Source organism: Trichosurus vulpecula, chromosome 6 (genome assembly GCF_011100635.1).
Source record: "Trichosurus vulpecula isolate mTriVul1 chromosome 6, mTriVul1.pri, whole genome shotgun sequence".
NCBI classification, from domain to species: Eukaryota; Metazoa; Chordata; class Mammalia; order Diprotodontia; family Phalangeridae; genus Trichosurus; species Trichosurus vulpecula.
The window spans coordinates 93139990-93152979 of record NC_050578.1 but is presented as its reverse complement, the minus strand read 5'-3'; the positions used below and the strand labels follow the sequence as shown (position 1 = coordinate 93152979).

General features: G+C 37.6%; 1 protein-coding gene across 1 annotated transcript in view; it reads left to right on the top strand.

Moving 5' to 3' along the window:
- ETFDH (electron transfer flavoprotein dehydrogenase) overlaps nt 1-12990 on the top strand; it is a 30508-nt gene that overhangs the window by 12314 nt on the left and 5204 nt on the right. Inside the window, exons 7-10 of the mRNA XM_036763172.1 lie at nt 4311-4457; nt 5513-5653; nt 6315-6458; nt 9739-9907. Of these exons, the coding sequence (XP_036619067.1) occupies nt 4311-4457; nt 5513-5653; nt 6315-6458; nt 9739-9907 (601 nt within the window). The remainder of the gene's footprint in view (nt 1-4310; nt 4458-5512; nt 5654-6314; nt 6459-9738; nt 9908-12990) is intronic.

Below are 12990 nucleotides of genomic sequence, written 5' to 3'. Positions count from 1 at the left end.
TGTACTAGTCTCCTGATCTTCAGCTTCCTTTAGGAAAAGGAGTGGCCCCCTCCACTTAGTATTGAACATTTTTCTGCCTGGTCATAACCTACACATCTCAGTGGTTGTGAAACCATGTAGGTCATCATCAAGCCTCATTCTTCATCCCCCTCCATCTAGTTTCTTATTTCTGTCCCCCTCTACGTTCCCATCCCAAACCACAAACCCACACCTTCCACTGTGCTCTCTGGAATGCCTGAATCCTGGTAGCTGTTGTCTATAGACCTCTAGGTCACTCCCTTTCTTTGCTCAATGAGTTTAGTATATGGCTCACAAATTTTCTTTCTTCCCTAACTCCTGTCCTTATACTGGAAGACTTCAGCATACATATTGTCTCTCCCTCATCCAACACTCTTTAACAACTCAGTTCCTCAACTCACTGACTTCCCATGACCTACTGTTCCACCCACCTCAACCACACACAAAGATGAGCATCATTTTGATCCTGCAGTCACCCACAAATGTACTGCCTCCATGTTCAAGAATTCTGAAATCCCTTTATGTGGCCACAGTCTACTGGCTCTTCACCTTTCCTTCTGCCTTCTGTGCCAAACCTTGCTCTTTGTGCACACCACAATCTCTAATCCCTGTATCCTTCAGTTCTCTCCTAGGCCATATCTCCTGCACTAGCCACTCTCTCCCCTTTTCCCCATTTGACCTCTTATTGAACTAGTACAACTATACTGTCCTCTTTCCTTGAGGGCCTAGACTCCTTAGTATTCAGCAGTTGTGCCTTGCCAAGCCTTAGCCTTGGATGACTCCCATAGAGGAAGTGACACAACCGTTCTGACTAGGTCCACTACAGATTTATGTTACACAACCTTTAACTGGGCTTTCACTGCTGTTAAGCAGTCCTACAATCTACCAGTGTGGTTGTATAATTTGTGGTTGTATAATTCCATTTTTTTGGAATTGTGTTACACAAAAGTCTTACTTCTGTACCTCATCATGGTATGAATGGAAGTGGATGATCCTGGGTTCTTGAAGACTGTGCCACAAAGAACAAGCAATGAAAGGCTTGTGTAGTTTCCTGACATCAGACAGTTATGTCTATTCTCCAAGAACCAGCCTTGCTAAAGGTTGAGAATATTGCCAGGTTAGCCTTAACAAGGTTAATTTTTTGGCTGTAGTCTCTTGTTCCAAGTCATGGAGGAACTTGGAACTTGCCTTGGCAGAAGGATTATACTTACCAGTAAAATCATTGATTCTTGAAATATTTAAAAGGTGCTTTAAAACATAATTTTAAATATTTCCTAGATTCATAGAATTTTAGAGCTGGAAGTGACTTTAAACATCATCTAATTTAGCTTCCTCATTTTACAGATTAGGAAATTAAGGCTCAACAAGGTTAAAGCTTTCCCAAGGTCACACAATCTCCTGACTCTCTGGCTAGTGTATTTTCTCCATTAAAACATAGCATAAAAGCCTCTGATCTCATGTTCCCGGGAGTTACTTCTGAGGGACACAGGATGGGAATTAAGCCCAGAGATTTACCATCTTTCTTATCAAGACCTCTAAATTTTTCTCAGCTCAAAGCCTGAGGTCGTAGTGTTTAGGAGCTAGCAGCTAGGTGTGACAGTAACTAGGGGCCATTTTGGTTCCATGTATAGGCCAGTCTTTCCGCAGTAGCCCAGCAAGTGTCATTGTTTCATCCCCAAGCTTGGGGCTTGGACAGAACTTGGGACTGTGGCTGGGTCTGCATGTTTTCTAAATATCTTTTTAGTGCTATTTAAAAAAATTCATTTCATTCAAATATTCTTTTCAAAGACCACTTCAAATTCATTCTTTCAAATGTTTGGTCTCAAATACTTTTGATTGATTATTTTCCCCTCTGTATATATAGAGGCAGGTGGCTTTGTGGCTAGGTGGCTCAGTGGATAGAGCACTCAGCCAGGAGTCAGGAAGATCTGAGTTCATATTTGGTATCAGACACTTGCTGTATGACCCTGGGCAAGTCACTTTGCCTCAGCCTCATCTATGAAAATGGAAATGGCAAACCGCTCTAATATTTTTGCCAAGAAAATCCCAATTAAAAGGATCTATGTGTACAAAAACATTTATAGCAGCTCTTTTTGTGGTGGCAAAGAATTGGAAATCAAGGGGATGCCCATCAATTGGGGAATGGCTGCACAGGTAGTGGTATATGAATGCAATGGAATACTATTGTGCTATAAGAAATGAGGAGCAGACGGACTTCATAATAACCTGGAAAGACTTATGTGATCTGATCTGATGCTGAATGAGGGGAGCAGAACCAGGAGAACATTATACACAATTACAGACACACGGTATCTGTGATGACTAACTTTGATAGACTTGGCTCTTTTTAGCAAGGCAAGGTTCTAAGACAGCTCCAAAAGGCTCATGATGACAAAAGCTATCCACATCCCTAGAAAGAACTGTGGAGTCTGAATGCAGATTGAGGCACACTGTTTGCTCTTTTTTTTTCTTTTTTTTTGTTTCTTCTTTCTCATGGCTCATTCTATTGGTTATAATTCTTCTTTGCAACTTGACTATCATGAAAATAAGTTTAATGTGAAAGTATATGTAGAACCTATATTGGATTACATGCCATCTTGGAGGGGGGGAGTAGGGAGGAGAGGGAGAAAATTTGAAACTCAAAAACTTGTGGAACTGAGTGTTGTAAACTAAATATAAATAAATTTTAAAGAACAAGAAAAAAAAAGAAAATTCCATTTGGGGTCACAGAGTCAGACATAACTGAACAACAACAATCCATTTATATCTCCCCCATGCAAATGCTTGTGAAATGCAAATGTTTGAATTGAATTGGACGGTTTTTTTTCCTTTTTAAAAAGGGATATGTACACACATATCTTTTTAAAACATCCTCCCCATTATTAACCTTGGTAATAAAAGAGTAAACACAAGTGCAGTCTGTCACTTTGCTAGATTCAACAAAAACTGCTTTGATATGCAAGCAACCAATAATGAAGAAAACAGCCATCAGATAAGTAAATCATTAGGTTAAAAAGAGAGGCCTCACCATCTGCCCAGTTTATTGATCCATTTATCTTTAAAGGCCAATAGCCGATCGATAGATTTATAACAGAGGTAACTATGCCAAGGTTTTGTACTTTTCCTGAAGCTCTGATCCCTAATCATAATATTAAAAATTCGTGTTTACAAGGAACTTTAGGGTTTACAAAGCATTTTGTTCACAAAAAACCAGTTGAGATTATTGGTAATACGTGTGTTATCTTCATTATTATTGATAAGGAAACTAAATCTCTCAGAGTTAAATGACATGCCCAGAGTCATATAGCAAGTCCGTGCCTCAGTCAGAAGTTGAACCTTGCTGAGGTTAGTCCTCTTCCCACTCGTTTTTTGTCCTCTCTAGATTGAGTCTTACAAATGAAATAGGCTTGGTAGACCTGTGAGCATTTTAGGCCAGGTGACAAGGCCACGACTCTGGCTCCTCAGTGTAGAAATCCCATAAGGGAGAGATGATGCTGGGTATAGAAATGGTTGCAGAGGAAAATGGGCTTGAGAAGCCAAGGCAGGGCTATTCCACCTTTTCCCTTCAGCAGTGAATCCCATTGTTTGCACATCCTTTGTCCTTCCCCAAAAGTAAAGCACCTGTCCCTTCCAGAGGACTGGCTATCTGCTCACCCTACTGGAGGAACTTCTCAACAAAACTAGTTGGCGGCCTCTTAGCTGTGTGTTGTACAGTCTAGTCCTATGAAGTGAGGTGTGCATTATTGTCTTGCTCTGGGGCACCTTTTTTGGTTGATCATTTGTTTCTTTTTTTCATTTTTTAATCCAAAACAGAGTGCAGTGTAAGTAGAGTCTTGGTCATTTGAGCTTCGTAATCTGACATTTTGAATACCCCTAATTTCACATTTTTTTCTTTGGCCCTATTCTGATGCTTCATGGCACTGAGGTTTAGCATGGGTTCTCAAAGGCCCTGCCAGTAAAAGTCTTAGCAAGCTAGAAAAGCCTTATTGAGATAAGAGCTATATGGATGGACTGTCAGCTGACAGGCAGCATGGCTGAATTTAGAAGGGCTCGTCATCAGGGCAGTGACCACCAGATGATGGAATTTTTTGGTTACAGCAATTCAGAAAAGAGCCTCCTAGAGTATGGAGAAGTCTCATTCTGTATTAGCGAAGTACCAGACCAATGAAATGAGATCTTTTGATGGTAGGTATATAGGTATATAGCCTTAACCTCATGCATCCAGAGAACAATTCTGCATTGTAGAGATCAGTTGGAAGCAGTGCTGATTATAACATGCTATGTTTTTGCAGGATACATTTGAAAGAGGACTAGAGCTACATGCCAAAGTCACCGTTTTTAGTGAAGGTTGTCACGGACATCTCGCCAAGCAGCTGTATAAGAAGTTTGACTTGAGGGCCAATTGTCAACCCCAGACCTATGGTATTGGGTTAAAGGAGGTAATATTTTGTCATTTTAGAAATTTTAATTGTTGGGAGGTAAAGTTTAAGTCAGTTGATATTATAACAATGATATTTCATAACAAATAGACACATAAATTTTTTTAAAATTGAGTTGAACTATTTTATTGTAAAGGTAGTACAAAAGCCTTTGAAATATCTTGTAATCTACTTTAAATTATTTACAGTTGAATTCTAATTATAGCAGAGATGGTCCAGGTCATTTTATTATATTGATATTTAGCATTTGTCCAATGTTGTGTGAATTAAAAGACTGAAACTTGGACTGTCCTGGTTATTCAGAGCTTTTTCTTTTTAATGATTTTGTAACATTTTAAATCTGTGTCTCTGTTAGTAATATGACTTAAAATAAGGCTTATATTTTAAGTAGTCTGTCCTGCATGACATTGTTAATTTATCTTCTTTAAATCTTCAATTTTTTGGACTTTACAAGATATGTATTTTTACTTTGATTTATTCGATTTAATTTGAAATTACCCCATTTGTCACATCCATTCATACTGTTGACTCCATAGTGTGAAAGAAAATACGGAACGTTAGGGTATTTTCATTTCTTAATTTTTTTCCAGGTGATACGAAAAATTGCTGAAGTACTGTCCGTGCATTTACTAGGCCATGGACCTTGTACTTTTTTAATTCTGGCATTATAACTAGGAATTTTCATTGTTTTGAAAGCTCACAAATTCCTATGCTTTTTATAGCATTTATTGAAACTTCCTTAAGTAAATTTTATTGAAAGAAGGAAATTGATCTTGAAAATAAAACTTAAAACCTTAAAGGAAAATGAACCATTCAAATTGAATTAGCCTAATGTGCTATTATCCTTCTTATAATTGTATAATAGATATACTTAGTAATTAATTGGCACCTGAAAGAAAACTTTTAAAACTCCGATCCTTTTTATTAAATTTTAATTGATATACATGTTTCTTTACCAGGAGAAGGGTCTCTTTTGTGTATCTGTCTCATTATTACTGCTTTTTCTGAGAAATTTTCACTGAAAAACATTAAATATGCCTGTGCCTTATTTGCAGTTATGGATTATTGACGAAAAGAATTGGAAACCAGGAAAAGTAGAACACACAGTCGGTTGGCCCTTAGACAGACATACTTATGGAGGTTCTTTTCTCTACCATTTAAATGAGAGTGAGCCAATGGTAGCTCTTGGTTTTGTGGTAAGTTATTTCTTTTCCCCAATACTTGTTTTATTCAAAGGGTGTTTTTTGTTAAAGAAATGAGAGGACATAAAAGCCTCTAAAAACTAATAGTTCACATTTCATTTCCATCAACATCACTCTTAGAGAAGAAAAAAATTTTTTTATTTACAAGAATGTGTTAAGTACATTCTGATATGTAATTATGGCTGGGTATTAAACCTGGAATATTCTCTATTAGATTATCTGCAGAAATGAAAACAAGTAGAAGTGGATTTGATCCTTCTGGATGCTTGACAAATCCTAAGTCAGCTACTTATTCATTGTATAATCTTAGGCAGATCAGTCACCCTCTCTGGTCTCAGTTTCCAAAATGAGTAGATATCTAAGGTCTGTTCCAGAGCTAAACCTACCATGGTGTGACGCATCTTTCCAGAATACTTCTTAATTTCTTAATGTTTGTTGATTTTTTTTAAATCTGCTATTATATTCTTTGTTGGTCTTCTTTCCTACACAAATTTCACATGCTTTTTATTCTCTTAAATTAAAGTGGCAGGTTATAAAGAGGTTAAATGTTTTCATAAGTGATATGAGTAAATTCAAGTTAACATCATATAGAATTTAAGTAGCTAATTAGATGAGTCTGCCTGACTTAAAATATAAAAATTCTTTTTTTTTAAAGGTTGGTTTAGATTATCAAAATCCATACCTAAGCCCTTTTAGAGAGTTCCAGAGGTGGAAACACCATCCTAGCGTTCAGCCAACCCTGGAGGGTGGGAAAAGGATTGCGTATGGAGCCAGAGCTCTCAATGAAGGTGGCTTTCAGGTAATACTTATTCTTTCCCTTTCTTATCACAAAGTTATTTTCCTTGATTTTTTTCTCTTCGTTGTGTACTGTATATCTCTCATCATAAATTTAATTTTGAAACTAGCATAAAAATTTAGATGAAAAGAATTGCAAAATGGAAAAAAAATTATGGAATTTTTGCAAACCACCTATTGTTTGAGAATATATTATCTTACTTGGTAGTCATTGTAAAAGATGTAACAATTGTTAACATCTTTAAATTGTAAATCAAATACTATGTCAGCCTCCCCAAAAGGCTAATTTTTAAAAGCTATTTTTACAGCCTTTTGCTTTTATATTTTGCAAAACCATAGTTGATCTACTGCTACCCACTCTCCTTTGTGCAGAGCCCTAATGCAATAAATTCTTTCTTGAATTTAGTTGAAGTAAAAAGTTTCTATCCTGACAAATTATCAATGAAAATTCTATTACTTTAGCTTTGAGCAAATTGAGACCAGTTAAGTATGGTAACATTTACTCCTTTTGCTCCTTTTAGATAGTCTCAGTTTTATTTTTAAACTGTCCAATTTTACATCTCATTTAAGTCTGTAAACCTACCTTGTCTCCTTTTGTAAATAGGAAGAATTCATGAACAATGTTTAAATGATTGAATTTTGAAATTCAAAATAAATTAAAAATTTTTTCTTGGTAATGCTTCAAAAAAATCCATAATTCACAATACTAAGTTCTAGGTATCAATTTATATTTATTAATCAATTACATGTAGCTATAAATCCACCTTTGAAAGTATTCTAATATTATTATGAGGTAAAAGACATTTCATGTCCATAAAGGTCAAAAATAACCAACCTTTCTCTTTTATTGCATCATTATCACTAGCCTTAAAACAATACTTTCAGAAGGGCAGCTAGGTGGTACAGTGAATAGAGCATCAACCCAGGACTCAGGATGACCTGTGTTCAAATCTGGCCTCAAACACTTGATACTTACTAGCTGTGTGACCCTGGGCAAATTACTTCCCCTCGAATGCCTCGCCTACCCCTCCATGAAAAACCCCTAAAACCCAGTACTTTTTTTGCAGATCCCTTGCCTTGAGAGCACCTTATAATGAGATTTTTGTTGCCTTAGTAACTAAACTTTCTTAAATAAGATACAAGAAGTACCTGTTTTATATGGCATTCTGCTATGCCGCATTAAAAAGAGATTCCTAGTACATGATCTGTACTTATGAACCCCTAATTTTGTATGTTCCATATGTTACTGAGCTTCCAACAGTGATTCAGCCTTTGGGGCTGCCATCATTACTACCTGTAGAGGTAACTGTCAGTGTTGTTGCTGTCCCTGGAACAGTGGTTCCCTCCCATGAAAAACTCCTGCTCCCCTAGGAATCACAAAGCCTCCAGCTGTTCCAATTCCACTCTCGCTCCCTACCTTGCCCCACTTTGCTAATAAGAAGAGACAATGCAAGAGTTCTTGACCTTGAAGCGTCTTCCCTCTCCCTACCCCTCTCGCACTAAATATACACACATATCTCCAACTGCCTATATTTATTTGGCTTTTCAAACTAGATGTCCCATAGGCATCTTCCACACAACATGTGTAAAACTGAGCTCATTAACTTCTCTCCCTTCCCCCAACACACCCCTCCTCCAAACTTCCTTGTTTTTATCAAGGACACCTCTGTTCTTTTAGTCTCTCAGGTTCACAATCTTGGAGCCATCCTTACTCTCCCTTGTCCCATACATCCATTCAGTTGCCAAGTCATATCAGTTCTCCCTCCACAGGCTCTCTCACCTTTGTTCCCTTCTTTCATCTCATGCAGCCACCATCCTAGTTAAGGTCTTCTTCATTATCATCTCTAACTTGATCTGCTGCAATATTCTTCTAATTGGTTTCCATACCTCAAGTCTTTTCCACTCTCTAGTATTTCCACCACATAGATGCCAAAATAAATAATGTTCCTAAAGTGCAGGTCTGAGCTGTTTGCTTGCTTAAAAAGCTTCAGGGGGCTCCCTGTTCCCTCTGGAATCAAATGTAGATTCTTCTCTTTAGCATTTAAAGCCATTCATAATTGGTCTCCAGATTCTCCTTTATTCACTTCCACCATACTGGCATCCTTGCTGAGTTTCACACATGACTTTCTCTCTCCTATCTTGGCCTAGAGTATCTTCCTTCCTCATCTCTGACCAACAACTGACTGGCTGACTTGTGTCTCTTAGAATCCCCCTTCCTTGGGAGCAGCCTTCTGCAAGAGGGCTTCCTAGCTTCCTCCTCCAAATTGCTTTGTATGTATTTCCTATTTCCTTACATGTGTATAGATTGTTTTCCCTATAATACAGTATAAAGTCCTTCAGGACAGAGATCTTTGTCTTTGTATCCCAGCTCCTGGCACATAGTAGCCACTTCATGAATGTTCATTTACTGATTGACTGAAGAAGAGTAGGAGGGGAATATTGGGAAAAGTTGTCCTCCTATGGCTGAAGAGGAATAAGACACAGAGTGACTGTGCACCTTGAATCCCTGGTTTTGTGTCCCAAGGGCATCATGCCAGTACCTTGTTAGGCACAACACCCTAGGTTTGGATCCTAGTCCTGACCTGTGTTTGCTGTGAGACTTGACAAGCCAGTACTCTGAGCTTCTCAATTTTCTCTTCTGTAAAATAGGAATGGTACTTGAACTATCCACCCTCCCCAGAGTGTGGTAGGAGAAAAGGTGCTTCCAGATCTGAAAGCTGCATGAGCCAATCGTTTAAAAAATAAAATAAACTATAGTACTAAGAGAATTCACTTTTTTATGCTAGTTCTTCAGTTTTGTATCAGTCAAAATTATGTTATTAACTGTGGCCTTGGAGTTCTTATAAATGAGTAGAATTACTTAGCAACTGTCTGGTGATATACTCTAAATCTTCTGTTGCATGTGAATTCTGCCTTCCATATTAACTATTCCTTTTTGGGGCTAACCAGAAGAAAAGCTCTGTTTCCCCATTCTTACTAAAAAAAATCCTAGACCTTAAGAAATAAAAAATAAAGTAAAAACTTTAATCTCCCTCTGAGGACTACCAAAGTTCATGTCTCTTTATTTAGTAGTTATTCATCTGACACTGGTTCTTTTTCTCCTGTTAATCTTTTCAGTGTATTAATTATAAAATATTTACTGAAAGAAAATTATTTTTTAGTTTCCAAACTACACAGGCTGAAGTTTTATTTACCTATTTAGATAGACATGTGTGTTTTAAAATTTTTTAAAGTTACTTTTATCACTTGGAACCTCAGTCTTTATGCCTTTCCTCTCTCCTCAGTCTATACCAAAACTCACCTTCCCTGGTGGAGTGCTAATTGGCTGTAGTCCTGGTTTCATGAATGTTCCTAAGATCAAAGGTACCCACACTGCAATGAAAAGTGGCATTTTGGCTGCAGAATCCATTTTCAGCAAACTAACCAGTGAGAATCTCCAGTCAGAAACAGCAGGTAAGAACTTCCTGGTTAATGTATGGAGCAAACCCATCGCTTGCTGCATTAGAAGCATTAGCTCCCTAGGTGGCAGCTAATGTAAATGTATGTAAATGATATGAAAAATGTATAGGGCTATCAAAAATCTTACCATAAATTTACTATTTTCTTACCTTTTTCATGTATAAGGAATGAACTACCCTCAAAAGATTATATGTTATGGTAAAAACTCATATGTGTAATCTTCAGATTTAAAGATTTTTTTAATATCTAAGATTTTTTTCTTTACATCTTTTGCTTTTGTCGTTTAAGATGGGCATGTTCTACCTTTGTGCGACTATTCTGTAAAAATCATGTGTACAGTGTATGATTGTGCCTAGAATGCCATAAGCCCTCTAGTGCTTGCAATCCAAGATGATATGGATGTGTTACACAGACATAACAAGATATACTATTGAACTAAAAACTGACATGTTCATTTTGCAGATAACTTGTGCATAACTACAATTTAGGCATGGGTATGGAAAGCAAATGCAGGAACCTAATCAGGTAAAGATGGTCCAAATAATCCTACAGAGTTCCATGTTCTGACTTGAAGATGAATGCATCTTCTCTGATCATTCTGAGAAGACTCCTAGAGGTTTTATCCCAGAGAAAGCAAGAGAGAAAAGTGGCTTTTCAGCTACTGTTTTAACTGAGGACTAAAAATAGAAGTGAGATGAGTAGACAAAAGGGAACTGTGAACATGAAGAGCTTTCAAATGCAAGGTGAAGATCTTTGTACCCAATCTTTAGTACACTAGTAGGCTGTAACTAATAGGCTGTCATAGGGATTTAAATGCAGAAAGAAAACCATTTCATTCAGTGAATATTTATTATGTGCCAGCTGAATGCGGATGGCTGTGCTGCATTCTAAAGTAGATATGCAGTCTGTAGAAACATGGTACCTTCCTTTGAGGAATGTACTGTCTAGTAAAAGAGTGACATATTATTCATATAACTCTAATGCATAGTGATGCCATGGGGATCTGAAGGGTGACAACAGGATGGACCAGATAAGGTTTCCTGGAGGAAGGAGACATTTGAATTAGGCTTTAAAAATTTGGTAGAAATTTAACAAACAAAGAAGAGGGAAAAGAGGATATTCTAGGCAGAACAAAAGTAGGAAAACACAGTGCATGTTCACATTGAAGAGAGCTCTCTAGTGGTAGGAAATCGTATCAAATGAGGCTGGAAAGGTAAGTTGTTAACAGATTATTTTTGTTATTCAGTCATGTCTGACTCTTCATGACCCCATGAACTGTAGCATTCCAAGCCCTTCGATCTTCCACTATCTCCCAGAGTCTGTCCAAGCGCACGTTCATTGCTTCCATGACACTATCAAGCCATCTCATCCTCTGCTGTGCCCTTCTTTTGCCTTCATTCTTTCCTGTCATCAGGGTAACAGATGGTGGTGGATCTTAAATGCCAGGCAAAGGAGTTGGAATTCTGACACTTGCTATGTAACCAACCTCTAGGAACTCTGTTTCTTCATCAGTATGAAGAATGGGGAAGGGTAGGGGGGTAATTTCTAAAGTCCCTTCCAGTTCTGACTTTCTTTGATCCTGTGAACTTTGCTACTTGGGAGGGAATAAAGAACACAGGAATAATATGAACAGATCTATTCATAAGGAGGATTAGTATTAGAAGGAGCAGTATAAAAAATGGATGGGGGAGGGATGAGTGGAGTTTAGATGGACTTTCAAGAAGCTAGTATAACAATCCAAGTGGGATGCAGTAAGAGTTGTGACAGCAATAGGAAGGGATGTGAGACAGTGGGCAGAGGTAGAATCAAAGGAACTCTGTAACTGATGAGTAGGAGATTAGAGAGGAAAGAGTCAGAAATATCACCTAAGTTTCGGTGACTGGTATTACTGACACCTCATGTCAAGTCAGAAGGAAGGCCAGACTTAGGGAGAAAGAAAATTAACTCAGTTTGAGACATGGCAAATTTTATCCTGGTAGCAGGATAAAATTGGAGGTAGTGGAGGTAGTGACTTTGACCGCTTTCTGACCTCTCTAGATAAGTGATGGATACAAGATACACAGAATGAGACGTGGACTTCTGGACTTGGTTGAGGCAGGAATTGTTTATATATACATATTATTACAAGGGTTTTGTTTATCTGTGTGTGTTTTTTCTCATTAGTTTAATTGGTTTAATTAAAGAAAAACAGTTATGGCAGTGGTAATTAGAAAAGCCTGGAACTAGCGAACCTGGCAAAGAAAGGTTAAAATAACCCAGGTATAAGAAAATAAAGATATAAACTGAAGAAGTCAAGGAAGGCTTATCACAGAAAAGAGGTAGAGAAGCCAGTAACATGCTGTGCAAGTGAGTAGAATCATTCAGCGTAAAATAGGAAAGTGGAGCAGTCAAGAGGGCCATAAAAAATATGAGCAAGAGTTTTTTCTGTACTTCAGATTCTCCTGATGACTAGATATCTACCTTTGTTTTTATATATATTTTGGTAACTATATTCAATAGAATGTATTTCTTTTGTGATACTATGTATTTTGTGGATTTAAAAACAATCTGAGAAGGGGTTCATAGGCTTCACCAGACTGCCAAAGGGGTCTGTGACACAAGAAAGGTTAAGAACTCCTGCTCTACAAGAACAAAACTTTTGTCCAGAAACTGACCTTCTGGACCTATCAAGTACCCAGAAATAGTCCTGAACCCAGAATTGGGGGGTGCTGGGCGGGGTGTAATGTTTCTAGTGTTGAAGAAAGAACTCTGGTGCAGTAGAGCAGTGACCAAAACACTGTACCATACGTGTCATAATTGGTGAGTTTGCAGATAAGAAAGGAGTTTACTCATTGTTCAACTTGTTCAATGAAAACTGGGAAATAAAAGGATACAGACAGAATGGAAGAAAAGTGTAAAGAGAAGAAAGAAAGCAGAGCTTAGAAAAGATAGCGGTCAGTAAACACTGTTATCAAAGAAAGGTTCAGCAACAAAAATAAAAAAGACAACCAAAAAGCTGTACCTCTTATGAAATTTCCACATCTTTTGGCCACACATTTTTCCATGTCATTTTTACCAGGTAAATGCTATATAAACAT